Genomic DNA, 26041 nt, shown 5'->3' with positions numbered 1-26041 from the left:
ACATTTCGACTGTACTTTGGAATACATAACATCTACTGCAGCATCGTCTGTACATCGCTAGAAACCTCGAAGCTTGCGTCCGTCTTGCTCCTCACCTCCTCTACGCTTACACCCTCTGCAAGCTCCGTCAGAGTTAAGCTTCCATTCGCCCTATCGACCTGGAACACACACAGCTCCGTAATGATCGTGCTGACACACCGAGCGCCCGTCAAAGGCAGCGCACACGTCTCCACAATCTTCGCACTGCCGTCCTTTGCACAGTGCTCAGTCGCCACCACAACCCTGGTTTTCTCTGGACTACTGACTAGGTCCATCGCTCCCCCCATCCCCTTTAGCACCTTCCCGGGAATCATGTAGTTTGCCAAGTCTCCAGCGGCACTGACCTGCAAGGCACCTAGCACAGAGACATCTACGTGACCCCCACGGATCATGGCGAATGAAGCCGCACTATCGAATGTCGCGGCCCCAGGAACAAGAGTTACCGTCTCCTTCCCTGCGTTGACGAGATCGCCGTCAACCTCATCCGCAGTAGGATATGCGCCCATTCCTAGGATCCCGTTCTCAGAGTGTAACCAGACCTTTGTGTCTTCTGGGATATATTGTGGTGATAGAGTCGGCAGTCCGACGCCCAGATTCACATAATCACCATGCCTAAACTCTCTCGCAACTCTCCGCGCAATAATATCCTTTTTCCCACCTTTCTTCTTCGTCGCCGCATCCTCCCCTCCGCGCGTTATGCGTTTCTCAATCATCTTCTTCGCCGTAGCAGGCACAATACGATCCACAAAGATCCCAGGCAAATGCACATCATCAGGGTGTATCGACCCTAGCGGCACAATCTCCTCAGCCTCCACGATCGCCACCCTCGCCGCCTGCGCCATAATCCCCCCAAACGCCTTAGTTGTGTATCTAAACTGGCAGTTCCCCGCCTCATCGACGCGCCACGCGCGCAGGATCGCGACGTCACCGGGAAGCGCGTGTTCCATGCTGTATTTCTTCCCGGCGAATTCGCGCGTCTCGCGCGGCACCCCCCTCTCGAGAACTGTCAGCGCCCCATTAGAGTCCGCGGGGCCGAGACGCACGGGGATATCGCCCGTTTCAAGAAGCGTCGAGATTCCGGTGGGTGTGTAGAATGCCGGGATGCCCGCTCCCGCTGCGCGGATTCGCTCTGCCAGCGTCCCCTGCGGGCATAGCTCAATCGCTATGTCTCCGTTGAGATACTTTGCCTCGAGGGCCTTGTTGCTTCCGAGGAACGACAGAATCAGTCGCCCCACTTGGCCGGAGTGCACGAGTGCTGCGAGGCCGCCGGCTCCGGCGCCGGCATTGTTGGAGACGGCTGTGAGAGAATGCAGTGATGGACCGCGGCGTTCTATGGCAGCTATGATGGTCTCTGGGGTGCCGCAGAGACCGAAGCCCGCGCTGAGAATGGTAGAGCCGGGTTTGAGGTCAGCGATGGCGGCGTCGGCTGATTTGTAGAATTTGGAAGCGCGTAGAGGGGTTGATGAGCTGAATCTAACGTAGGGTCGTATGGTGCATATGAGTGAGGGTGTAGATAATAGTGGGGCGATTGGCTTGCATCGTGATGTGAGACGGACCGCTGAGCGAAGAGGTCGCACATCGTATCTACGAGGAAGGGACATTCTGTATCGATTTACAACAATTATAAAAGCAACAATTAGCAAAGGTAACATAAAACAAAACGGAAATATAAATAATATGTAAGGGTTGAGACAGTGAGGATCGCATCTTCGGTGCCAGTCTCACTGAATTCTCGGAGTCTACTTTTAGGTCCGTTGTCCGATGGAGCGGTCGTACCTCGGCATCAAAATAGATCTGCTTTCATTTGGCGGATCAAATTGACCTGGAGCGGATCTATCAGTAGTACCGAAATGTTATTTCTCAAAATATAAGGTTGGCGAGCGTAAGAATGGGTTATCAAACTCCAGAACCGTGAACAACTAGCAAAGTTCAGGAAATCATGGCGGAAAAAAGTAAAAGGCAGCCGTTCTGGCTAGGGTAGGTTATCATCCATCTCCTATACTGCTCGAGTTGCTAACAGAAGGAGGGGACTAGCTGCTTCAATGGCTGCGTGCTGTAGTAAGCTCACTGCAAAACACCTTGTGTCTCGAGCTGACCTCCAGCCCATCCTCTGGATCAGACAAAATAGTAAGTTCCTCAAAAACCAGCGAATGCCGCTAACAAACCCAAAGCCGAATGCAAGTTCTATCGGAGAGAAAACCTATGCTACACACGTTATACATGTTTGCTAGCCGCAATGGCATCCATAGTCTTTGGACTGGCATCTCTGCCTCTATACTGCGCCAGAGCACATATTCCACCACTCGCTTCGGGTTATATAATTATCTCACGAGTGTGATGAAGAGAGCCTATGACGTTAGGGATCTGTCTGCCGCGTCGACAATCGTGTGTGCTGGCGCTGCCGGAGGGGTAGCGGGGATGCTAGGGAACCCGACAGAGGTGAGACCTTTACAGACGCGAGAGAGCCAAGGCTGACTGGTAGGTAGATAGTTTTGGTGAGGATGTGTGCCGATGGAGCAAAGGCGCCGGTAGACAGGTATGGCTACGCACACGCATTAGACGGCTTTGTTAGGATTGGGCGCGAGGAGGGCATGAAGGCATTCTCGAAAGGTCTTGGTCCGAATATCGTTCGCAGCGTGCTCATGAGTAAGTTGATCTAGAGATAGTGGTATCATGCTAACATGCAGAAGACGTATCGCAGATCGCAGTGTAAGCACGTATCCCCCGTCGTCTCTGTTCTGTCGAGCGGTGCTTATAGATTCAGTTACACCTCCGCTAAAGCAAAGCTTCTCTCAGCTTCATGGCTCAAAATGAATGACGGCATCATGCTTCATATCACTGCGTCTATCGCCGCTGGGACGGTTGCCACGACCGTTTGTGCGCCGGCCGATGTCCTGAAGAGTCGGATGCAGAATGCGGCGGCCGTGGGTGGAAAGTCGGCGGTAAGACGAAGAAAAAATATAAGTGGGATGACCATGCTAAAGTAACACAGGGTTTGGTTCATATCGTCGCAGAGTCCATGAGAAAAGAGGGCCCGCGATTTCTTATGAAAGGCTGGCTTCCTGCGTGGCTGAGACTGACGTAAGTGGCCTACCAGACGGAGATTCTAGAACTGACACCGAGAAAGGCCAAATACTGTGCTCATGTTTATTTTCATAGAGCAGCTTAGCAAACTTGTCAAAGCTCGGGCATGACATTATAAGCGACATGGTGATGGACAAAGCAGGATGAAGTGCAAAGGATGAAATTATGTGAGACAAAGCTATCTGGCTATGTCCGACTGGGTTAAAACTAAGGGTGGAAAAGGGGTGTAGGAAGCTGGTCTAAACTACTTGTACGTAGAAGAGAGATAGTCAGTCCTGTTGTAGTCCCACTTCTTACCATAAGGTGGACGATGAATTTTATATCGCAAACGTATTTATTTCATCGTCTTTAGCCACAGTTGGCTGTTGCATGTGGCGGAGAGCTTCTTAGTATAGAACCCTGCACTGGTCCACTAGATAAGCGACATTGGAATCGCCGCGGGGTTACTCCACATCTCCCATGTTAGTGCCGGCCGAGACAGTCTCCGCCATCCCAATCCCCCTCACATTCAATAGTCCGCCGTCGTTCCAGGATAAATATTTGCGGAGCAAACTATATATACGGCCTTGTGCGTTAACTTGCTGGCGGTAGTTAACAGCGACAGCTGTCCCCGTACTTCCGATCCGGATCGGAACAGGCTGTGGATCGTAATCTCGCCGGCCACGGAAGGCGCGGCCGCTGCAAATGGGATGGATGAGCGCTCAGAGTCGGCTGAAGCTGCCAGCAATTCTGGAACCACGAAGCAAGCTGCTTGTCTGAGCTGCAGGCGGAGCAAGATTAGGTGTCACCGCGGCGCCGGGGACCCGAAGTGCAGGCGGTGCAACCAGGCCAATTCGGAGTGCATCATTCCCAAGTACCATCCCGGCCGCCAGAAAGGCGTCAAGAAGTGAGTGCATGCAATCTTCCTGTGAAGCCATCTTAACCTGTCTAGTAAACGCACGGGGCTCGAGAAAGCTGTGTATCGAATTGGCCAAGCGATCGCGCGGACAAAGGCAAATGGCGGAGAGCTAGAGGATGAACAAGCCGCGGTTAATCTCCAGCACCTCTTAAGCAGTACGGTGGGATTGTTGCCGAGAAGTACCATATCTCAAGAGCCAGCCCAAAGCCCGCAGATGCAAGCTCCGACGTCTATGCCGACACACCATGGCATCACTGTGACCACGAGTCCTGGTTATCCCACACATAACAATGTGAGGGCGAGTCCTGGGTATCCCCTACACAGAAGCCGCAACAACAACTATTCTGTTGACGATGCCGAGAACCCTCTACAACTTCTCGCAAGCGCCTCCGATATGGCCGTCTCTCCACCCGAGACATTGGCAAATACCCAAGCTCCCGCTAGCTCAGGGCCATTTTGTCCAGCAAAGGAAGATGAAGATAAAGACCTACAAACATTTTTTGGCCGGTTCATTCCGAATCTTGATGTTAGTGAGGACATTGACCCAATTGATATGGGCTTCATAACCAACGGCGAGACAGTCGCGCTCTTCAACTTGTAGGTTCGTCTCCCGGGCAGTCGAGATATATCTAACGTCACAGCTTCTACCAGAATCTATCCCACACGAGATGGGGACTTGATCCTGTCATACACACTGCCCAGTTTGTCCGTTCCCGATCCTCGTTTCTGTTCACCTCGATCCTCGCAGCATCTGCACTGTTTCTCCCTTCCACAGACGCGCTCTCCAAACGCCTCTCTGTCCACTGTAAGAAGCTGGCATACTATGTGATGGAGAAGCGCTATAGATCGCCAGAGATCGTTCTCGCGTTTATAATCAACGTCCCGTGGATGGCGCCTGGAAAGCACTGGGCTGACGACGAAACCTGCGCATATATGGCTATGGCCTTGTCCGTTGCGATGGATCTGTCGCTGAATAAACTCATTGTGCCTGCGCCAGGTTTCCCACAGCGCGAAATCCCCGATCACGTCCCCAAGTCGGACTGCATCACTGCAAAAAAGGCATTGTTGCTAGATGGCTTCGATGATGTTGACCCATACTCGAGTTGGGGCCAGCGGCTACTGCGAAGACGGGAGAGGATATGGCTCTCTCTATTTGTGTTAGATAGGGGGTGAGACGGATAGCGCACCTTGTATGCTACAGTAACTGATGTCTCTAGGGTCTGTTTGGCGAGAGGGAGGACCTTCACAGTCCACATGACTCCTCTCGTGGAGAGTTGCGACCAGTGGCACATTTCGGACATGGCGGATACATGGGATCAGTCTATCATATCCTCGACGGTACTGAGACGTGATTTGGTATGTTTGTCAGGGCAATTGAGATGCGAGCTAACGTGCCCAGGTAACTCTAATCGCGGACATCAAGTCTACGTGCGATGTGGTGGCCGATGGAGTTTCGATTGTTCACGTGTAAGTGATCTGTTATATTGGCTGATGGACATTTTAATTTTTTTGGTAGCTTGAAAGACATGATTGAAGGATTCTTCGATCGATGGTTCTCAGTCTGGGCTGTTGCTGTGGGGTCTAAGCGTATGTATTGTATTCTAAGGACTTGTGATCATTCTGACCGAACTTAGACCATGTCCTTCCACCCTACGTCGAGATCCTCGTCTCCCACACCCGCCTATCAACTTACAGCAGCGTCATAAACCATCCAACTGCGCCGGTCGAAGTGAAGCGCTTCTTCCGCGCCGCCGGTCTGTCATCAGCATTAAACGTCATGCGGGCAGCCGTGCAAGGCGAAGGCCGCCTCAAGTCCATGCCCAATAACACCGCCATTATGATATCCTTTGCAGCATGCTTTGCGCTGAGCATCAGCACGATGACCGAGGGAAACACTCTCAGCCTCGCACCCAGCATCCGAATTCTCGTCGAGGAAGCCGCCGGCATGCTTGAGCGAATCGGCTGCTCGCCGAGCCACCGCAACGGCACGTCGTCATTGTATGGCCGGCATCTGCGCAAGATTATACGGAATAATTTCGCGGCACCGGATAGGGACGTACCGGCCGCAGCACTACCAATTGGACAAGATGTCGCGGTTGGGGGGTACGACGCGCAGAACGGACAGAGCCTCGGAGGGTTCGCAGAGTTTCAACCGGTGTTGTTTTCAGCAATGTCAAATGATCAGGTCACTGCGGCGATCGATTCGGCATCGCAGGAGCTTGACGTGTGGCTGTCGACTTTTCAGATGGACGATAATGCTGGGTTGGATTGGTTGGATTGGTAGGGAAGTCGTGAGTACCTCTCCCGATCTGCTGGCGAATCGCTAGAGATACCCTCAGGAGCCGAAACTGATATTGTGGCAGGCTAAAATAGATGAAGGCACCTCGGCGCCTAAGTCCCCAGCGCAAACCCCGAAGGAGGAAATGACACCAGAGCCAAGAAGTGACAAAGAAGCCCAAACTAGAGAAGAAAGGCACCAGCGAAGGCGGCGGGCCCCGACAATGCGGCAGAAGAAGGAGATCACCCACCCCCAACTCGTCAGATGAGGTTAGGGGTTCTTATATCGGGTAAAGGTAAGGGCGGGGTAATGTGACAGCGAGAGATGAAAGGTAATCGTGTATGTGAATATCTTGCTTAGTTGCTACATAGTAGGCTCTAATAAAGGCTCATAAATGACAGCCGACACTCGTACAGTCACTTCCTAACATCCACCAAGTCACCACAAATAATCTAGTCAAAACGGACATGTATGCATTTCCATCGCCTCGTCTATCAGGCGCTAGACACATGTGCGGTCATAGCTAGAAAATGCCTCGGGCCACAAACACCGTCCTTATCAAGACAGGCAGCCCAAACAGAGCAAGAAAAACACGGGGTGATGCCAGGATCACGCCCGTCCCAGTTTCAAACGCCAGTATCACGCCATGCAACAAATCCCTAGTCCCATCCTCATCCGCTCATTGCACAGTCGTGGACTCCCTCAGTCCGCTCGTTGGCCCCTTCTGCCCTCTCCTCCCCAGTAACGTTGCGCCGTCAAGATTCAACTCGAACGGACCCCTCTGGTTCTTAACTTGCTGCCTTGCTGCTGCTGCCACAGCGGGTGAGTGCTGTCCATATCCCTTCGCCTGTGGTTGTGCCTGCTGCCTCGCGGTCGCCGCAGCACTCAGGCTCGTATTCCTCAGACCCTGTTCAACACCCTGCATGCCCCCCTCATTCTCATCACCTATGGGCTCTAGTCCGCGGCCCATGAGATTCTTGCGGCGCTTCGCTTCCTCCTCCTGGCGATGCACGGCGTAACCCACATCGAATACCTCGCGTAGGTTAACTGCACCAGGCGAGCGGAAGTCCATGCGGCGCGCTCCTGGTGACTCGAGGAGCTCGCGGTCAAAGGCGCGGAGAGGCTCAGCGCGCTCGGTGGCAGGTGTGGCGAGAGGTGGGGCGTCAAAGGCCGCGTAGGTAGGTTCGGCAGTGTTCTTGATCCAGGGGTGAGCGAGGAACTCCTTGATGGTGTAGCGCTTCTCTGGGTCGACGGTTAGGAGGTGCGAGACGAGATCCTGGGCAGGTTTGGAGATGTCGTCCCACCAGGGCGAGAGGAATGTGTACTGCCCCTTTGCAACCTTCTCCGTGAGGACTTGGATGCTCTCGTCGTAGAAAGGAGGGAATCCGCAGAGTAGTGTGTACAGAACGCAACCCATCGCCCACATGTCCACGCTCTTGGAGTAGCGCTCATCCTTGACGATCTCTGGAGCGGTGTAGCCGACTGTGCCGCAGGGTGTCATGGTCTGAGTGTCCCATACAATCTTTGACAGGCCAAAGTCGGCAATCTTAATCTTACCGATGCCGCCCGAACCAACGCCAGCTGTGAACTCTCCCTCGTCAACCTTGTCCTCTTCCTCGTCGGACCTTGGCTTTGGGTTCTTGGTTGGAATGAAGGGGATGGGGCTGAACAGTAAATTCTCCGGCTTAATATCTCTGTACGTCTGTTAGATCCACACACCAACTCTCGTCAATCGTACTCACCTGTGCACAACACCCTTCTCCTCGTGCAAGTACTCTAATGCCTCGGCTACCTGTGTGATGACATGTCTAGACAGATTCTCGCTGAAGTAGGTCAGGCGGACGATCTGGTGGAACAATTCTCCTCCGGGTGCGAGCTCCAGGATGATATAATAGTACTGTTTCGACTCGGAGAAGTCGATGAGCTTCACGATGCTGGGGTGGTCAAGCTGCCTCATGATCTGGACTTCCTTTAAAATGTTCGCTCTCTGAGGCCATGGTCAGTACGTGGCCCGTCGTACGCGGTTACGTCGGACAAAGCATCAAGACGTGGCAGGCAAGCAGATTAACAGGCAGAAATAATGCGCACCTCAGCAGCCTTTGGTTTCTTGAAATCCGGATGAAGATGATCATCACCCTACACCAATCGTTGGCCAGTGCTCAGAAAAAAGGGAGCATGGAGGAGAGTATGTATCAGGAAATACGTGCATACGTGCCCGTGCTTACCTGAGAAGAGTTCATCTCGAACTTGCGGACGACCTTGATGGCCACCTCGCCCGCGCTTCCCTCGAGGTCGACGGCCTTGTATACATTGCTGAATGCGCCGTCGCCCATCTTCTCAATGAGGCGCCATCTCTCGAGGCCGGGGTACCGCGGCAGCTTCCCCTTCGACTCGTTGTCTTCGGCGACCATGCGCGCGAGCGTGTCCGGGTCTACCTTCTTCCCACCTGCCTTCCTGTTCGCATCATCCTTCTGTGCCTGGTGGGCCATGTTTGCCTCCTCTGCGCGCTTCTGTGACACGCTGGACTCGGTCTTCGCAGCTCGTTGTTGGTGCGCAGTGACGGGCGATACGTGGGTTGTTGGTTCGGCTTGAGGCTGGGTCACTCGCGCTTGCTTCCCTGCATTATCGTTGGTCAGAAGGTTCGGTCTTCACGGCAGTGAGGAGGCAGTGAGGAGGCAGTGCGGAGTGTAAGGCGCAAAGTGTCAAACTCACCATGCTTTATGAAGGCCTTGAGCGTCTCCATTCGAACCTTTTGAGGGGTGGGGCAGGTCCGGGTATTGGAGATGAAGTCGGCCTTTGACGATAACTATTTAGTGGGGTGGGATGTTTGGAGGGGAAGTCGTTGATTGTTAAGCGAGTTTGGGAGTCGCCGTTGGTGTTTGTTGTGGTGGTGGTGGTTGTGGTTGTGGTTTGTGGTTTGTGGTTTGTGGTTTGTTGGTGGAGTTTCGCACAGGCAATGATCGCCGGTCGATGACGGAGATGTGAGGAAATGCAGGCGTACAGCGGCGGGAGCAGCGGCGGGAGCAGCGGCGATAGGTTGGTGATGGATGATGAGTGCAGGTGAGATGCAGATTCGGCCTGTTTAGTCGATATATTGTCAGCGGTTTCGTTGACGCAAGAGACGGAGAGAGAGGAGTCTAGAAGTATATGGGAGATTGATTGACTGACTTGGAATGGTAGTAGTCGATGTCGATGTCGATGTCGATGTCGTCTGTATGGGGTATACTCTGGATATATGCGCCCTGTCTATCGGTGTGTCGAGTCGTGTATAGGTCGAGGGAGGGAAGATGTCGGCGAGTTCTTTTTCTACAAGAGTGTAGTCTATAGGAGCAATAAAAGGTTGGTGAATGGGGGAGAAGAGGGAGAAAGGTTGAAAGAGAATTGAAGAAAGCGGCGGGGAGTGGTGATGTTCTCAACGATTCTCGCGTATTGGACTAACTGAACTGTGCACAGGATTCTTACTGGATTTACTACTGGATTTACTTGCATTTACTGGATTGCACCAGCGGGCTTTTGATGCTTACTACGCCGGGGGGTCTACGCCTTCCCGGATTGGATAATAAATATCAAAGAAAGGGCGGAGAAGGCGGAGAGAGGAGAGGAAAGAGAGGGGGAGAGGCCAAGTTTGGTTTGTGACCAAGGCACAGCGGCGGCTGGTGACATCATCAACGCCAACAAATAAAGACAAATAAGCCACATAAGCCAAATATACAGGAGTAGGAACATAGAAGTAGTTCAAAGAAATAGATCAACAATATATAGTTGCATCTAGGGGTCCTGTTCTTTCCTGTTCCTTTTTCCATCCATATTCCTAGTCTGTCGTCTTCAGCCACTCTCCCACTCTCCTCGCCTATAAGCTGTACGTTATCATATATGTGTGAAATTTGAATTTGGTGTATATCTGGTGTATGTCTATCTGGTTTATGTTTTATGTCATCGTTGTCCCGTTTTCGCACTACTTAGTATACTAACACCATACACTCCATCTCACACTATATACACCATTCACCCCATCTATACTCGTGGTTTATACAATTCCCAGCCGAAACTCCTTGAAACTCCTTGAAAACTCCTCTCCATAAATCTTATCAAATCTGAGAAATCTTTTTTGACTCGCCGCTGTCCTTCCCACCACCTCGATGACGTTTGGTCTAACCGCACTAGGCCTTGGTGGGACACCTCGGAAATTGCTCTTACTAAAATTCTCATGGGCACGTGATACGGCTCTATATTCTACGGCGGAAAATATCTAAGAAATGAGAATATGAGAATATGAGAATATGAGAACTACAACTGCGAAAATTGAATGGCTCTAGCTGTAGTATCTGAATTGGTGCATCAACGCGGGTTGATCGAGTGTATGCTGCGTATATAAGTAAAATGCCAGCAAGATTCCGATATCAAAGAATTGATCGTGGATACCTACTTTATAAACATAAGCCCTTTCACACTCACGCTCTTAATTAACATTGCTCTTGAGAATAGACTTCAAAATAGACATCAGAGCACTACAAATGAACAAAAGACACAATTTACAGACCACGCCGTATTGATATCACTGCATACACACCACCAGAAACAAATTGCAACTTGCAAACAATCCGTGTGATATATAACTCGACAGACCCAGCCTACTATCTCACAAGAACTCAACCAACAGACGCATCAGAAGCATCCAGCACATCCTCCCAAACTCCGACCCAGATCTCCTCCACCTGTCAATCCCTATACTCAATCCCCATAATCACGACTCATTAAATCAGGCCCGCCCTAGCCGCCTCACCCCCTCCATCCGCCATCACCTCCTCTGCTCGCGCCTTTCCCCTCCCAATGCCACCCTCACCAACCCCCATCCGGCGAGCCACGTACCGCTGCGCCACAATGCCCACGGCCAGGCTGATCACCTCCTCTACCCACTCGGCTACCCATTCGCGCGGATCCACGCCGCCCGACTCAATGATCTCTGCAATCTCGCGAGGCATGTGGGGGCTATACTTGTCCTGCGAGAAGGACTGCTGCTCTGCAGACGGCGAAGACGGCGATGCAGGTGTCATCGGCGACGGCGCATCGAGCCAGGCGATCCACTTTGCTGGCACGGTCTGCGACACAGCAGCAAACGTAATCCCGTGCACCGGGTCGTGCAGGTAAACCGCAAATGAGATCAAGTTATCCGGCTTCTCCTCCTCGGCGACGGCATCAGCCTTCTCATCCTTTGCAGGTCCCTGGAACATATCTTCCTGCGCCTCGTGCGAGATGGCCTGCACGGCGAGGAAGATGTCGCTGCTGCGGACGGGGTTGGACTCGCTGAGCTGCTCGGTGGCGCGGCGGACGGCCAACTCAAGACCACCGTGCGAGGCAAAGAACTCGGTCGCGTAGGCCTCAGCACTGACACGGACGAGCTTGGTGCCCTCAACCAACCCAGGGACAGCACCGAGATCGCGGTGCTCATTGCCCTGGCGCCACCAGGGGCCATCGTACCAGCCCGTGCGACCACCTGTGTATGCTGCGTCGGAGGTGCGTCGGGTGGAGGACTCGTGGCCACGCTGGATGACGAGAAGGTCGCCTCCCTCAACTTGTGCCATGACGCGCGAGAAGGTGTTGTAGATGAGGGGGTCGAGGGAGGGGTAGCCGATGAAGTCGTGTGTGATGTGGATTTGAAGACGCTCGTGCGACGAGATGGGCGGGGCGATGGTGTGTAGGATGTTGGTAAATGTTGGAAGGGCTCGGGAGCTCAGCTCACCACCTGTAGAAGTTAGGAGTTATTCATTGTAGCACTGGGGGTTCTCATACCAAGTCCTCGTAGTGCGCCCACGTTGCCCTTGACCTGCTCGGCCCAGCGCTTAGCCTCCTCATTCTGCTGGATCTCCTTCACTGCCGCCTCGGCCGTCTTCACTGCAGCGCTGGCCGTGGCCAGAATACCACCCCACCATCCACCACTAGCAGCAACTGGCTCAGCAGCCGGCTCGGCGATTCGTGACTTCTTCTCGGCCTCCTGGAGCTCGCTGCTTGTCGCCGAGGGCGTGAAGCTCGTGTGGTATGACCTGGCGCTTTCGCCCGACTTCCTCTTATCCTCGCTCGATCGTGTTGATGTTTGCGGCAGCGGACTGCCCACCGACGTGCGCTTGGTGGGAGAGCTGGTTCTGCCAACGGGCGTTGCGACTCGTGGCCTGGCATCGGGCTGTGGCTTACCCAGATTCTCCAGCTCGGCGAGCTCAGCCTCTATGTCCTCAGCGGTCTGGGCGCGGGCAGGCTTCTTCATCTTGGACGCATCAGCCTTGGTCGTGGTGGCAGGCAGGTCCTCTCCCTCCAGCCCCTCGAACATCTTCTTGAGCTCGTCATCGGTCGCGGCTTTTTCTTTCTTGGCAGCCATAGTGTCGTGTTGCTATTGTAGTACACTTCTCACCAATGAGCCCGTTCGTTAATGCGTTGATATCAATCTGTATTGAACGTGAATGTGAATAGAATCAATAGAATCAACAATGTGAAGCTCCTCTATTATGGAGCTACTTGGTGAGGTTCCCGGGTTACATGGGGCTCTCACAGAGAGGAGCACAATACTAGTACGACGACTGGGTCCTTTGTACTTTCTCATAGTTAGTTGTATGCAATGGTACAACTGGCTCCTAAGCGAGGAAATAAATAGAAAATGAAAATCGCTGATTGGCTGTAAGCGATTTTGGGTTTTAAGGAGGGAGGCTGACCCAGCCAGATTACCCGAACAGGTGAAATGATACTAAAAGTTGTCAATTCAACTGCTTCAACCTGCTTTCATCTGTTCATATACAGACTCACCATCCTTCAACCACTCTATTCTACACTTTAAATGTTCTTGTATATAGGTCTATAGCCTGTCGACATCGTTTCCATGTCGCTCTTTCTCGCGTCTCATCACGGCTCACGGGGAAATTACAGCATGGACGCCACTGTCCCTGAGGCTCAGGCTTCAATGACCTGCCCAAATTGCCACGCTGGCTATGATGCTGCAGACCTTCAGGTATGCATTTAATCACTTTCTTTCAACTACTGGCCCAGTCACGTGTTTGTTTGTTCCTGAACGTACTGACACGAATAGCAATACCGCGATCATGTTGAATCATGTGTCCGCCCAGGCTTGGCTGAAAGTGATGATGAATCTGCTGCCAGCCAGCTGAGCAGCCCTCCAGTATCTGTGAGCGGTGAAGACTCGCGTCTCCCACCGGCTTATTCTCTCACTGAGGTGGAAATTTATCCTGAGCGTAGAGAGCTCGATGAAGATGAAGAGCCTCTCCCGGAGTTTCGCTTGGCTAAAATTACTGACGTCGAAGTGTTCGGAGACAACTTGGCTGATCCTGAAAATCTCCCACTTGACGAGCACTATCGCCGTATTCTCAATGCCCAGAAGGCACTGGTTGAGTATCAAGATGAGTGGCTCGAGCTTGAGAAATGTGTCAAGGCGTATCGTCTCCCTAATATGATCTCCATTGAAGAGGAGCTTGAAAGGGAGCGCGGTAGAGGAAGAGGTGTCCCCAAGGAGGTCGCAAAGCCTGCCCAGAAGGTCATCAACCCAAGAGCTCTTCCAGTGCGAAATGACGACCCGGAAAAATGGTTCTACACCGATGATTTCCAGCTCATGCAAGATCGACTAGAAGCATCAGTTTACGGATACATTGTGAAAGAAGGCACCAAAGACATTGGCCGCCAGGATCCAATCAGCCAGAGGCCCAGACGACTTGGCCAGAACCAACGAGATCTTCGGGCTCGCGCTCCTGCCCAAAAGGTTGTACCCGGCGAGGCAGCTGAAGAGTCTGGTGAGGAAAACGCGCCCTTGAACCTGGTCAATGAAGCCCTTATGATCGAAGGAGGACGCGGAAAACGCGAGAAGAGACCTTCAACCCGTGTGGCTTCTGAATCGCGAGCTTCTACCCCTCCACCCGCACCACGTGGCCGGCCCCCACGCAAGAATGCAAAGACACGCCTACAAGAGATAGAAGCTGACCCAACCGCCGGCGAGACAATGGTCTCTACCGAAAAATGGGTCGACAATGTCGGCGATGCCGAATCAAGACGCGGCTCATCGCCAGCGGTTTCCACTGGCCCTTCGACGGATTGGAGCAGCGATGAAGAGATCCCAGAAAGGGAATACGGCACGAAGAGACGAAGACTCGACACGTCTGATTTCGAGTCAGCCAAAAAGGCGAAGAAAGCAAAGACCGTTCCGGTGGATGTCTCGGTCAATTCAAGCGCTGCCGATGCAGATGCTATTGCAAAAGAAAAGTCAATCAAGCGCAGCGAAGGTGCTAAGATGGGTTGGGCCAAACGCAAGGCCGAGCTACAGCAGCAGCGCAAATCTTCTACGAGAGCCACTAGCCAGGATGACAACGAAGGTGACGATGGTCAGCTAACAAATACCAAAGTCGATGGCGACAGGCCCAAGCCATACCCAAGGAAGTATGCCAAGAAGAGCAAGAAAGAACCCGTGTATACGACGCTGCCTGATGGCACTATTAAGAAGGAGAAGTCAGCCGCTACCATCAACATGGAGAGGCGTTGGGCCAAGAAGAGAGAGGCAGAGGCTCTTGGATTGGAGCCGCCAAAGATCGGTCGGTACAAGAAATCGGAATTGGCGGCCATGAAGGCTTCACAAGATGGACAAGCGACGGGCAGCCCTGACGATCGTTCGGAGCCGAAACTTGCTCCCAAGAAGCGCAAGGTGTCCGCCGATGACCAGCCTGCTGGCGATATGCGAACAGACCAGGGTGAGAGTGCTCAGGCATCGGAGAATGCGGCTGCGAAGCGACGTAAGAAGGATGCAGACGAAAACATGGCAGCACAAGGCCCTCCTGCTGGAACTGAAGCATATGCTGCAAGCGATTTTTACGGGGCCAAGCCGAGCTCCGGTCGCAAGGTAAAGAAAGCACCTGCTGATGCAAGCATGCATACCCAAGGAGCAGTCCACACTTTCCATAACAATCAATACGAAGGACTCGGTCACGTCCACCACTGGTCACCACCATCTCAACAAGCACAGAAACCCACAGCCAGGCACGTCGCCGGCAAAGGCAAAAAAGGTATTAAGACTGAATCTCATCATAACAGTCAAAATCACGATCCTTCTCTCAAACCAATGTCGGCTTCCGGTAATGAAATGGCGAGCTCCGAGTCTCAAAACGCCCCAAGTGGTGCGGAGACTTTGGGTATTGCTACCACCAAAGAAGGTCGCGCTACAAGGAGCCGACGCCGAAAGGAAACCGCAAACATTCAAACAATTACACATGTTGCTGCTGCTCCCCCAGCGAAGGAGCTTGCCACAGCCCCCAAAGCAACTGATGTTCCAAGTCATGGAGAAGCAGGTCCAGTGACCATCGGCGCAAAGAAGCCAGTCCGGTCAATTTTCATCAATCGTGGCCAGGAATCTTTCGACGCTGAGCGTAAGACATTGGATGGACGCGAAGCTCGTGCACAGAGAGGTCCAGTGGCCTCGATCAAGCAAGATCTTGATCTTGATCAAAATCATCCTGTCCGTCGAGCCAAGAAGAGTCCAGTGGCTCCAGCGGTGCCAAATGCCAAAGCAGTCCCTCTTTGCGACATGCCAAAACCAGGCAAAGCTGATAAATCCATTGCTCCAGAGATCCCACAGACTTCGGTCAGCGGTGCGTCGTCTCGTGACAACGGCTCTTTCACAACTCCAGCTGCATCAGCAGGCGAGCCCACGGAGAAAGAATCCGGGTCTGGATCGTCGGGAAGACCGAAGAGGAACAGACATCCTCCAAACAAATACCAAGGTTACTAAACCAACCACTTTTCTATACTGTTTATCACAATATGAGCCAAACACGGCGTAGAAAAAGAACAAATACTGATGCTATTAAAGTTGAACTTGACGAAACTCCATCCTCCACATACCACATGGATCACAGAATGCACACACCGCATGAATCCATGAACCGAAATATTTTGCCTCAGGGTGCACCATTTATCGCATATGAAACACCTGATGCGTCTCCTCAGCGCTCTTCAACGCTTAAAAACAAAAGAGGCGGCCGCGCCAACGTCGAGGTTGAATACTCAGCTGCCAGCACTCACCACGGGGAAACTCCAACCCACACTGCACCTACGGATCCAGATGCCATTGCTGCAGCGAAAGCTAAAGAAGCTGCGCGCGCCGCAAAGTCTGAGAAGATGAAGGCAATCACAAAAGGTATGTCCTAGTCCATAATCTCTCTAAACCCCTCAACTAACACTATCAGCTCGCTGGGCAAGCGGCGAAATGGAAGCCGTAATGGCACGCAAGAAGGCCAACAACGCTGCTAAGCGCGCCGCTGAAGCAGCCCTCCCCTCATCTTCCGGTTCGAAACCCAAGAAAAATGCGGACACACCACCTGCCAAAGCGCCCAAAGATAGCAAACGCCGTCAGACGCATGGTGGGGCCGTTGAGAAACCGCGACCACCACCACTCGGAAAGCCGCCATACACCACCGGACGCAAGGTGTCAGAGTATGAGCAATTCCTAGCGCTAACGTCGCCATCCGCGACCGGGTCACCACTGCCTCCACGGGGTCGCCGACCAGCGGCTCTACGTGCGTCGCAGAGCCTTGCGTTGCGGGATACGGACGATGAGAGCCAGGCGGAGGACACAGAGCAGAGGGAGGACACAGGGCAGAGGTGGGAGGAAGAAGAACCGGAGATGGACGCGCTCGATCGGCAGTTTGCCATGGAATATAATGACAACCTAGGACCGGAGATGGACGCCCTCAGTCGGAAGTTTAACTCGGAATACGAGCGCTACCAGGCACTCGCCAGCCCGGATAGTACTATTGTACTTGGGAAGAGAGCAAGGCGGCCGGTTGGAGGGCTGAAGGAGGCGATGGAAATTGAAAAGGGAGGGGAATCTTCCGACGTGTAGTAATGGTGGGTATAGGCATTGGCGCGTAATGTTGGACTAAATCAAGGCGCTCATTTTGGGGCATTATACTGTTTGAATACTTTGGCTCCTCTAGTTAGAATGGCACTGGGGCTGTATATACGCGTTTCCTCGATTAAGCGCAATCTCTTAGTTTCGGTCAAGAAAACTGATCGTAATAGAAACATTTCTCAATCACTGCATCGTTGTCATACCAGTAACAAAAATTCTAATCCATTCGTTATCATCATCGCTACAACGCTATGCTAATTATGCTCTCCACACCTATGCCACATCCCCTAAATACATCTATAATACACATACATACACCCCCTCATTACTCTGGCACCTCCAACACATCCGACAGCTGGCGTTTCCCCGCACCCAAGTCATCCCTCATAGACTGCTTGCTCCTCTTCCGGCGCAGGCTCTTCTTCTGCCCGGACGACAGTGTCGAGGTATCACTCCCGCTGCTATTCCCCATGTCACTTCGATCAGCGCTCCTGCTTCGCATACTCGCAGCCCTGATGCCAGCCCTCGCGACACGATTCACTCTCCTTTTCGAACCGTTCGAACCGTTCGAACCCGCACTGCTAGCATAAAACTCCACGGCACCCCACACCGCCGCCACTGCAAGCGCGATGCAGTCAGCCACATGCACAACCCACCACACCCATGCCCTCACAGCCCTGCAATTCGCGAACCCGCTCTGCCACTCCCCGGCCTCATCAAGCCAGAGACTCATCAACCCGAGGTTGCCTGAGAAATCGCCCATGACACTGCGCACTGTGACTTCCCGAAGGCCCGGGAGTGACGGGTCGGTCGGGATTCCCTGTGCCTGCGCGGCGGGCCACCGCTGAGCCTCCCATTTAGGATCGGGGGACGTCTGGTTGATGAAGTGGTATACGTCGCAACCCTCGTGGTCGTGACCCGTGAGGACGATGCCCTTGCGTCCCCTCCCTCCACCTGGCTGGATGGGGCTAGACGACTTGCCGAATATGCTCTCGAGGATGCCCCGCGAGGCGGCGTCAGAGAGGTGGTTCTGCTCTCTGATGCCGTGGGGGAATGAGCCGTCCTCGGCGGATTCGTGGAAGTCGAAGAGCGGTCCGTCACTGCAGACACCGTGTACTTTATGAAGAGGGATGTGCGTGAGGAGGACGGTGAAAACACCACTCTGCTCGACTGGGTAGGAGGACCCGACCACATTGTTTATGAAGTTGTAGGTGTCTGTTTGCAGCGTTGGCGCGTAGACAGGAGTATCGAGATTCATGTTGTTGAGAACCACTACGCGCAGGGTCGGGGCCTGCTGCTGAGATTCAGGGTCGGAAGGAAGACGGAATTCGAGGGCATAGTTCAGCCGGCCGAATGCATGCTCAAACCGGGAGGCTCGCTCGAGTGTCAGGTCCCCTCCGTAACCGATGTCATGGTTCCCAGCAACGTTCATCAGGCGAGTGGACCACGCCTGCGCGTCCTCGCCGATGATATGGAATGGCTGCTTGCGGGGTTCCTGGCCGCCATCGGCTACGGCGATCGGGGGCATCGTAGTATGTATGAGGTCGTCGCTAATCTTCTCATGATCCGGGAAGACGCGGTCCCAGAAGCGGCCGCTACGCCATTCGAACTCTTCGTCATCGATCCATTGGCTGCCGAGAAGATCGCCGAGGACAGTGACGTGCGTCGGGCGCGACCACCAGCGCACTGTGCGGTAGACGTGCGCGAGGTATAAGTCGTTCCCCCAGAGGTCGAGGCGCTTGATGCCGTAGCGGGCGAGGCGAGGCAGGTCGTCGAGCCAGAAGTCGATGTTGGCGTGGAGAGCAGTGCGGGTGCGCTGGAGAAGGGATTCGGAGGAGTTAAAGGTGCCGAAGAAAACGTGGAGGTTTGTCAGGGAGGTGGCGGTTGGGTCGAGGGAGCTGGAGCCTTCGAGCTGCGGATCACCGACCGCGAGAAGACGGAAGGGAGAGGTCGCGGGGACAACAGGGCTGAGGGGGGTGTGCGAGAGAACAGTTCTCACGAAGCCATTGTTGAAGATCGAGGACCCTGGGGTGGGAAAGCCGCAGCCGTGGAATAGGGGGTAGTAGTAGAGATAGGTCGTGGAGACTAGAGAGAAAGGGACAAGGAGAAAAAAGAGAACATTGCGAAGCAGGAAGAGGAGGAACATGGGAAAGAGAGGAGCTCGCCGGGCGCGGCGGTGGGTGGTCGTATCAGTCGTATCGAAGGGGGAAGAGATGAGCAGCGGCTCTAGTGACACGCGACACTCAACTCAAACCATCGCGGCTCGGTCGCGTGGGAGACTCGTGTATCGCAGCCAGGGGTCAAGGAGAAATAGTCGCGCGGAGAATATTCCGCGTTACGCGCGTCATGGGTGATTGTCATGTGATGCATCATGTGATCTGTGAAGGCGGTGTGGGGATCTGGTAGTCATGTGATGTGTTGGTTTTGGTGGAATTCATCAAGTGGTCACGTGATGGGTTCCTTGAACGACTATGCACATAAATCCAACTGGAAAGCCTACGTGATGAAGCTATAATATATATCTATATCTTATCGCCCTGCCCCTCTCATTTTGTTTAAGTAGCTTGCCCCTCAAGGCTTCCCTAAAATTGCACAAGCTATGTCTCTACATCTTTCGAACCTAGGAGAGATGCTTGGACGATCAGCTACTTAAAATCCCACGCTCTACCCCTCTCTCTACTACTCAACTCCTCTGGGCATGAAACAATATGAAGAATATGTATTATTTGCGGTAAACTCGCTATCTATGAGCACACTATGAGAATGCTGGTGAGGTCTCTTTTGACTTTTGGCCATGGATAGACCAGTGATTGTCCGTCAACGCCTCTCTGGCGGGGAAGGCGGTGGGGGGGATGGGCGTGACTTGTGGATTTTAGAGATAGCAACGTGACAAGGACGGTGATAAGAGATTAGAATGATGACCGCGGAGATGGGGAAACTCCATGCCGGTGAAGGACTCGGTGTAGTACTCGGTTCGGTTCGAACTGCTACATTCTGCACTGCTATCGAGGGTCGATTGTTACATAATTCTGTTGTCGTTGCCTGAATGTGAGCCTTATTGCCTGATGGTTTGCAGATGCAGAAAATCCGAGGTTCGTTTGCTGTGCTGTTGCTCTCTCCAAGAAAACGACAACGCCACTAAAATCAACGCTAGCTTATTAGCATCTTAGTGTACCCCTCACCTGCCATATAGGGTATAGTTATATCTGCGCCACGGCCGGCGAACCTCTGTCGAACCTCCCATCCCCCCATCGTCGCTTCCAATTTTGTCTCCACTATTGTCTCCACTTATTGTCTCCATTATACCCTTGTTCTTCCTCTCCCCCGTCTCCACCTCCACGCCGCAGGTAGCCGGTCTACTTCTGTTAAGTGCTGCTAGGCTGCGCTAGTCTCTCTTGGCACTAGTCACCGCGGCGGGCTGACCGAATGCAACACGAACTAAACGGAAACCTGCACTCGACCAATCACATACACCCAAACACACCCAAACACAACGCCAGCCCCGTGACCATCATGACAACCCTCGCCGCCGCTGACCACACCTCACCACACTCATCACGGCTGTCGCATGCACAGTGACGATGGCGGTTCATTGTGGGGTCCGGCGAGCAGGGCGGCGAGTCGGCAATCCCACCGTTTTCCGCCTCCCCCCCACCCCACACCCCTCCTCTGTGCCTCCCCATCCGGTGATATCCTCTACTGTACGGCCTTTTATGCGGCGAGTAATGATGTACAGCACAGCACACACCCGTAAGACGACAGGTAACAGACGAGACAATCCCCTCAACCCCAACCCCAACCCCACACTCAGTCCCTGCTAAGTCTCTACTGAAAGCAGGGACTCACCTTGCCGCCTTTAGTATAGTCCTGTAGTCCCCAGTTATACCCCCCCGCCTCGTCTCTAGGATACCCTCCTCTACCCTCCTTCTCCTACGTTAGTCCGCTGTATAGTTGCATCACTGTTGATCACGACCCGTTTACAGCTTAGCCCATGATGATCGGTGTAACAACTAATCAACTCGCGAGCCTTGCTCCCAGAGTAATAATCGATTCTTCTCCAGCTTGAACTTCTTCCCCTCTTCTCTTCCTTCTCCAACTTCCTCACACGCGACGTGATGGACTTCAAGCGCGAAGAAGATGGCCCCAGCGCTGAGGAGACGGAGCTGGGCACCGTTCTCACTACCAATCCCGAATACAATCTCACTCATGGCCAGAATCAGCTCGAGCGCGGCCTCAAGAGTCGTCACATTCAATTTCTGGCTTTGGGTATGCCATTCTCCGTCTCTCCTTGCGCCCCAATTCCCCTTCTCACTTCTCACCTGAGCAAACACTAACATCCCACAGGTGGTGCCATTGGAACCGGTCTCTTCGTGGGCTCAGGTGGTATTCTCGCCGACACTGGCCCCGCGCCCCTCTTCATGGCCTACCTCTCCATGATGGGTGTCGTCTGGTGTGTCATGAACAACCTCGCTGAGATGGTCACCTACCTGCCCATGAAGGGTATCTCCGTTCCCTACTTCGTAGACCGTTTCGTAGACCCCAGTCTGTCGTTTGCCGCTGGCTGGAACTACTGGTACGCATATGCCATGTTGGTCGCCGCCGAGGCTAGCGCTGCTGCAATCGTACTCGACTACTGGAATGCCCCCGTCAACGTCGCCGTCTGGATCACCATGGTCCTCTTCATCATCCTGCTGCTCAACGTGATCGCCGTCTCCTTCTTCGGAGAAGCCGAGTTCTGGTTCGCCAGTATCAAGCTCATCACCATCCTCGGTCTCATCATACTCGGCATCGTCCTCTTCTTCGGCGGCGGGCCCAATCACGACCGACTCGGGTTTAGATACTGGAAGAATCCGGGAGCCTTCAAACAATACATGTCGCCCAATGAAACGGGCAAGTTTCTGGCCTACTGGCACGCCTTCGTCAAGGCCGGATTCGCCTTCATCACCTCCCCTGAATTGATCGCCATCGCCGCGGGTGAGACCGTCGACCCGCGCCGCAACATCCCCAAGGCCGCCAAGCGCTTCGTGTGGCGTCTCGCGATCTTCTACGGCTTCGCATCCCTCATCATCGGTATTATCGTGAGCTCCGACGACAAGCGTCTAGGCGGTGCCGGTAACGCGGCCGCGAGTCCCTTCGTCATTGGCATCCAAGCGGCTGGCATCAAGGGCCTCAACCACGCCATCAACGCTGCCATCCTGACATCCGCCTGGTCGGCGGGTAACTCCTTCCTGTACTCCGGGTCGCGTGTGTTGTATTCCATGTCCCTGACCGGCCAGGCACCCAAGTTCTTCAACCGCACCAACAAGCACGGTGTCCCATACGTCGCGGTGCTCTTCACATGGATGTTCTCGCTGCTGGCATACCTCAACGTGTCCAACACGGGCACCACGGTGTTCAACTGGTTCGTCAACATCAGCACAATCTCTGGCTTCATCGCCTGGATCGTCGTCATGATCACGTACCTGCGCTTCCGCGCCGCGTTCGAGTACCACGGCCTGCTGCACACCCTCCCTTACCGCACGCCATTCCAACCCTACGCGACATACGTTGTGCTCTTCATCGTCTCGCTCCTGACCATCACCAACGGCTTCCAGATCTTCTGGCCTGGCAAGTTCAACGTCTCCGACTTCCTCGCCGCGTACATCACGCTTCCCATCTTCCTGGTGCTGTACGTCGGACACAAGATCTGGTTCCGCACGCCCTTCGCCATCCCCATCCCGGAGATCGACATCATCACTGGCAAGAAGGAGATGGATGAGCTTGCCGAACTAGAGATCAGGCGCATACCGAAGAACTTCCTCCAGCGGGCGTGGTTCTGGCTTGCCTAGACGTGGTTTAGAAGGAGATGAGAGATGTGGAATGTGGAATGTGGAACGAATGGGAGGTTCATATATTTATCCAAGTTTATAGACCAGTATGCTATTTATTAAGCCAATTTGGCCTTTGTCAATCCTGTCGCACTGCGCCCTGAGAACTACAAGTCTCATATGTGTAGAGTCACGTGTGTTCCTGCTCTAGAAGCCACCCGGCTTCCATAAACCTTTCTCAAATAGGATATAAGGCGCGTTTTGTATTTGGTACACAAAAGTAGATCAAACCCCCATGTGCGTTGTTCAATTTAGCTCAGCATATATACATACACAGTACCCATATGACAGGCGCATTAGAGTAAAAAGCTTTCCCTTAACTTGAGCCAAGAGGGGGAAGGCGGAGGTTAGAAGGGTGGAGGGGTGGAGGGGTGGATCTGATATATTCGGTCTTCCCTCCCCGATCCCGCAACAACGTTTCTCCGTATTTTCACCCAAACGCGGCCGCATCGTCCGAGCTTCAAACGCAACTTCAGTCCACCACACGCATCTGGAGCTCTGATCCCTCCCACCTCATCTATCCCCCACGTACCTACCGACCCCACGAACCTCAACAACCCTCGTGTCGCTCTCGTCTCGACAGATCAACGCGCGCATTTATACTCTGCGCGAGATATTGTTTCTACACGGAAGAAGGAAAGAAATAATATACCAGTGAAGATGACGGGACGCGGTGGAGGTGGTGGTGGTGGGCGCAGGGTTTTGTTGCCGCCTATGTATGTTCTACTCCTGCCCTGTCATTATTCGCAGCTGCGATGGCTTGGAAGAGTGCGTCGTGGGCGCGGGCGCGCATGCTGTTTTCTGATTGAGGGGCTTGTGCTGACGAGTGGTGTAGCAATATGATTTTCAAGCTGTTGCAGACGGTGAGTACAGAGCTCATAAGTTTCGGGGCGTAATGGCTTGGGTGTGGCTTTGGATCGTGGGATGCTGTCTATGCGGATGGATTGGGGGGAGGTGTTGTTCGGTCACACTTCTGTTGGAGGGGTGGACAGATGCGCCAATCCTCAAAATAACGTACCGTTGGTCCAAAGCTACACATCTCTAGGCCACACGCGGCAGCATCAACGAATACCCTCTACGCATTATAGATGTGCTCATACTGACATCTGCAGAACTCCACAGTTTCCATCTGGCTGTACGAGCAAATTGCCATCCGCATCGAGGGAAAGATCAGGGTTAGTCTTTGACACACCACCCTAAGCTATGTGCGATTGCTGACAGAGACAGGGATTCGATGAGTTCATGAACCTCGTTATCGACGACGCGATCGAGGTCGGGCAGGTCACAAAGACGAACGAGACGGAGACGAGGAGGCCGCTAGGTATGGTTCCCCGGGGTGTGACGCTACAAATGGATGATGCTGACTATTCTGCAGGCAGGATCTTGTTGAAGGGCGACAACGTGTCGTTGATCCAGAGCTTGTCAGGTTGAAGGGGTTGAGTCGCTTGGAGATGTATACCGCGTCTATTTGGCTGTGGCGGACGGGATGGGCAGATGGGTTTGGCGCCGAGGGGTGATGAGGCCTTTGAAAAGCTTGTTTGGGATGGATGGATGGATGCCCAGGGGCGTTATGACGCATATATGCCGATGGTGAATGGTCTAAAAACGAGCTTGGTCGGGTATCTGAGACGATGCTTGAGTGTTCGTTCTGCTACATGTTTTGCATGTTGTGGTGGATCTTATGCTACTCCTGTGAGTAGAGGATCAAATTCGAATATATAAATGCCAGTGATAATAGGCTTCGGGGACTTCTGAATTATGCGGTGATTATTTTGGTGGGTGAACTACTCTACTTTGTAGGTCCAAATGGGGCTCTCAAAGTACGAACTCCATTGGAAATGAGAATTTACAGTCGTTTCACGGTTTTTACGTAGGGGTATTACTTTTGCTCCTCGTCTACTAACTTAAACCTCAAATCTCGTCTCTAGATTAATGAGAAACGCATCCAGCGAGAGCATATTATAGCGTCCCCGTTCATCGTCGCCAATCGGGACATGGTCTGGACCATTCGCAAGACGACTGGTAAACCCATGTGTCAGAAGCAATCCTGTGGTCCTCGCGAGGCTGACGGTCCGAAGGTCTTCTTTTGTAACGCCTCCCACCTCCTTCTTGAACGTGTTCCAGAACGTGTCTTGCAAGCTGTCATAATCTCGTATCGACTCCAGCCGTTTTGCAGGTGGAGTTTCCCTGATAGACTTTCGAGAGCAAAGAGATTTAATCCAAAGGGGCCTATCTTCGCTTCGGCCCAGTCGATGACGCCGACGAGGTGGCAGGTTGTCTCGTCTACCATGATGTTGCAGTCACAGAAATCTTTGTGGAGCAGAACCATCGGTAAAGACAGAATTTTATCTACTGAGTCTATACAGCTCTGGATGATGGTATGGAAGCGAACAGGCAACGCAGTAAGCAAGAGCTGCAGTTCAGTAGTGTACGTCTGTCTCAAGCGGTTGCGCTGGGACACGGCCATCAACTGAGGGGATTTCCATGCCAGCGCAAAGAAGCTATAGCACTTAGTATAATTTATGAAGAGAGGGTTGAGGATAGGAATAGTATACAGCGCCATATCGCCCATCAAGGTCTTGCGCCACGCGAAAGTTTCCTGCGAGTTGTCGGGGCAGGCATGCGTTAGATTGAACTCTAATTGAGTGACGACTCATACGCGGTTCGCCAAATAGATATAAAGCGGCTCCTTTCCAGCAACATTATCGTCTCCTAGCTGGCCTACAAACGAAACTGCTGGAGCTAGGGCCCCATACAGCTGCTTCGCCAGCATGCTCAAGTGACTTAGGCCGAAACTGGAGGACATATTCCAGGTTGGGTCCAGCGTAGACAGAGTAGCTACAGAAGCCCTGTATCTTGATAGGTGTGACAGTACCGCCGGCGAGGTCTCTTGCTCGATCATCGCATGTTTGACGGGCCACGGATGTCTTTGTGAAGAAAGCTGCAATCTCATCTTCGACATTGTATACCGCGTAGGTTGTCAT

The 26041-nt window shown here is 53.2% G+C and overlaps 9 protein-coding genes across 9 annotated transcripts; 4 read left to right on the top strand and 5 right to left on the bottom strand.

Moving 5' to 3' along the window:
- Positions 1-32: 32 nt before the first annotated feature.
- On the bottom strand, positions 33-2049 carry VE01_04059 (uncharacterized protein; the record flags this gene model as incomplete). Its single annotated transcript, XM_018273536.2, has 1 exon — positions 33-2049. Exon 1 carries the CDS (start codon positions 1689-1691, stop codon positions 33-35), a length of 1659 nt encoding a protein of 552 aa, XP_018131676.2. The 5' UTR covers positions 1692-2049.
- A 1564-nt stretch (positions 2050-3613) lies between these two features.
- Positions 3614-6713, top strand: VE01_04058 (uncharacterized protein). The gene is made up of 8 exons (XM_018273535.2): positions 3614-4009; positions 4055-4618; positions 4663-5190; positions 5239-5377; positions 5421-5488; positions 5538-5608; positions 5656-6312; positions 6385-6713. Exons 1-7 carry the CDS (start codon positions 3813-3815, stop codon positions 6303-6305), a joined length of 2217 nt encoding a protein of 738 aa, XP_018131675.2. The 5' UTR covers positions 3614-3812; the 3' UTR covers positions 6306-6312; positions 6385-6713.
- VE01_04057 (uncharacterized protein) lies at positions 6141-9797 on the bottom strand. Its single transcript, XM_018273534.2, has 6 exons — positions 9468-9797; positions 9012-9377; positions 8525-8916; positions 8388-8435; positions 8042-8286; positions 6141-7993 (listed from the first exon to the last, which is right to left on the bottom strand). The coding sequence occupies exons 2-6, from the start codon at positions 9040-9042 to the stop codon at positions 6979-6981; spliced, it is 1731 nt and encodes a 576-aa protein (XP_018131668.1). The 5' UTR covers positions 9043-9377; positions 9468-9797; the 3' UTR covers positions 6141-6978.
- An 836-nt stretch (positions 9798-10633) lies between these two features.
- Positions 10634-12845, bottom strand: VE01_04056 (uncharacterized protein). Its single transcript, XM_018273533.2, has 2 exons — positions 12090-12845; positions 10634-12042 (listed from the first exon to the last, which is right to left on the bottom strand). Exons 1-2 carry the CDS (start codon positions 12667-12669, stop codon positions 11054-11056), a joined length of 1569 nt encoding a protein of 522 aa, XP_018131667.1. The 5' UTR covers positions 12670-12845; the 3' UTR covers positions 10634-11053.
- Positions 12846-13032: 187 nt separating this feature from the next.
- On the top strand, positions 13033-17376 carry VE01_04055 (uncharacterized protein). The gene is made up of 4 exons (XM_059463590.1): positions 13033-13293; positions 13372-15346; positions 16150-16476; positions 16526-17376. The coding sequence occupies exons 1-4, from the start codon at positions 13165-13167 to the stop codon at positions 17179-17181; spliced, it is 3087 nt and encodes a 1028-aa protein (XP_059319808.1). The 5' UTR covers positions 13033-13164; the 3' UTR covers positions 17182-17376.
- A 35-nt stretch (positions 17377-17411) lies between these two features.
- Positions 17412-19657, bottom strand: VE01_04054 (uncharacterized protein). The gene has a single exon (XM_018273531.2). It carries the CDS (start codon positions 19334-19336, stop codon positions 17516-17518), a length of 1821 nt encoding a protein of 606 aa, XP_018131669.1. The 5' UTR covers positions 19337-19657; the 3' UTR covers positions 17412-17515.
- A 1621-nt stretch (positions 19658-21278) lies between these two features.
- VE01_04053 (uncharacterized protein) lies at positions 21279-23224 on the top strand. Its single transcript, XM_018273530.2, has 2 exons — positions 21279-21456; positions 21535-23224. The coding sequence occupies exons 1-2, from the start codon at positions 21306-21308 to the stop codon at positions 23016-23018; spliced, it is 1635 nt and encodes a 544-aa protein (XP_018131672.1). The 5' UTR covers positions 21279-21305; the 3' UTR covers positions 23019-23224.
- A 167-nt stretch (positions 23225-23391) lies between these two features.
- SME1 (mRNA splicing protein sme1) lies at positions 23392-25012 on the top strand. Its single transcript, XM_018273529.2, has 5 exons — positions 23392-23773; positions 23893-23920; positions 24170-24232; positions 24285-24378; positions 24433-25012. Exons 1-5 carry the CDS (start codon positions 23718-23720, stop codon positions 24486-24488), a joined length of 297 nt encoding a protein of 98 aa, XP_018131671.2. The 5' UTR covers positions 23392-23717; the 3' UTR covers positions 24489-25012.
- Positions 24962-26041, bottom strand: VE01_04051 (uncharacterized protein; the record flags this gene model as incomplete). The annotated part of the gene is made up of 3 exons (XM_018273528.1): positions 24962-25076; positions 25127-25656; positions 25787-26041. 3 exons carry the CDS (start codon positions 26039-26041, stop codon positions 24962-24964), a joined length of 900 nt encoding a protein of 299 aa, XP_018131674.1.

The sequence above is a fragment of the Pseudogymnoascus verrucosus genome, assembly GCF_001662655.1.
Source record: "Pseudogymnoascus verrucosus strain UAMH 10579 unplaced genomic scaffold scaffold_14, whole genome shotgun sequence".
NCBI lineage: Eukaryota > Fungi > Ascomycota > Leotiomycetes > Thelebolales > Thelebolaceae > Pseudogymnoascus > Pseudogymnoascus verrucosus.
This window is presented reverse-complemented; position numbering and strand designations above follow the sequence as displayed.

What these genes read in the sequence shown, in the direction of transcription:
- VE01_04058 (XM_018273535.2), top strand. Translation starts at nt 3,813, where the DNA reads ATGGATGAGCGCTCAGAGTCGGCTGAAGCTGCCAGCAATTCTGGAACC. An exon ending in ACAGTCGCGCTCTTCAACTT is followed by an intron (nt 4,619 to 4,662) that starts GTAGGTTCGTCT and finishes CTAACGTCACAG; the next exon opens with CTTCTACCAGAATCTATCCC. An exon ending in GGAGTTTCGATTGTTCACGT is followed by an intron (nt 5,489 to 5,537) that starts GTAAGTGATCTG and finishes TTTTTTTGGTAG; the next exon opens with CTTGAAAGACATGATTGAAG.
- VE01_04057 (XM_018273534.2), bottom strand. Translation starts at nt 9,042, where the DNA reads ATGGAGACGCTCAAGGCCTTCATAAAGCATG. An exon ending in TCGAGATGAACTCTTCTCAG is followed by an intron (nt 8,436 to 8,524) that starts GTAAGCACGGGC and finishes CGATTGGTGTAG; the next exon opens with GGTGATGATCATCTTCATCC. An exon ending in AGAAACCAAAGGCTGCTGAG is followed by an intron (nt 8,287 to 8,387) that starts GTGCGCATTATT and finishes CCATGGCCTCAG; the next exon opens with AGAGCGAACATTTTAAAGGA.
- VE01_04056 (XM_018273533.2), bottom strand. Translation starts at nt 12,669, where the DNA reads ATGGCTGCCAAGAAAGAAAAAGCCGCGACCGATGACGAGCTCAAGAAG. An exon ending in GGGCGCACTACGAGGACTTG is followed by an intron (nt 12,043 to 12,089) that starts GTATGAGAACCC and finishes TAACTTCTACAG; the next exon opens with GTGGTGAGCTGAGCTCCCGA.
- VE01_04055 (XM_059463590.1), top strand. Translation starts at nt 13,165, where the DNA reads ATGTCGCTCTTTCTCGCGTCTCATCACGGCTCACGGGGAAATTACAGC. An exon ending in ATGATGCTGCAGACCTTCAG is followed by an intron (nt 13,294 to 13,371) that starts GTATGCATTTAA and finishes TGACACGAATAG; the next exon opens with CAATACCGCGATCATGTTGA. An exon ending in CGCCGGCAAAGGCAAAAAAG is followed by an intron (nt 15,347 to 16,149) that starts GTATTAAGACTG and finishes ATGCTATTAAAG; the next exon opens with TTGAACTTGACGAAACTCCA.
- VE01_04054 (XM_018273531.2), bottom strand. Translation starts at nt 19,336, where the DNA reads ATGTTCCTCCTCTTCCTGCTTCGCAATGTTCTCTTTTTTCTCCTTGTC.
- VE01_04053 (XM_018273530.2), top strand. Translation starts at nt 21,306, where the DNA reads ATGGACTTCAAGCGCGAAGAAGATGGCCCCAGCGCTGAGGAGACGGAG. An exon ending in CATTCAATTTCTGGCTTTGG is followed by an intron (nt 21,457 to 21,534) that starts GTATGCCATTCT and finishes AACATCCCACAG; the next exon opens with GTGGTGCCATTGGAACCGGT.
- SME1 (XM_018273529.2), top strand. Translation starts at nt 23,718, where the DNA reads ATGACGGGACGCGGTGGAGGTGGTGGTGGTGGGCGCAGGGTTTTGTTG. An exon ending in AGGGTTTTGTTGCCGCCTAT is followed by an intron (nt 23,774 to 23,892) that starts GTATGTTCTACT and finishes CGAGTGGTGTAG; the next exon opens with CAATATGATTTTCAAGCTGT. An exon ending in GCATCGAGGGAAAGATCAGG is followed by an intron (nt 24,233 to 24,284) that starts GTTAGTCTTTGA and finishes TGACAGAGACAG; the next exon opens with GGATTCGATGAGTTCATGAA.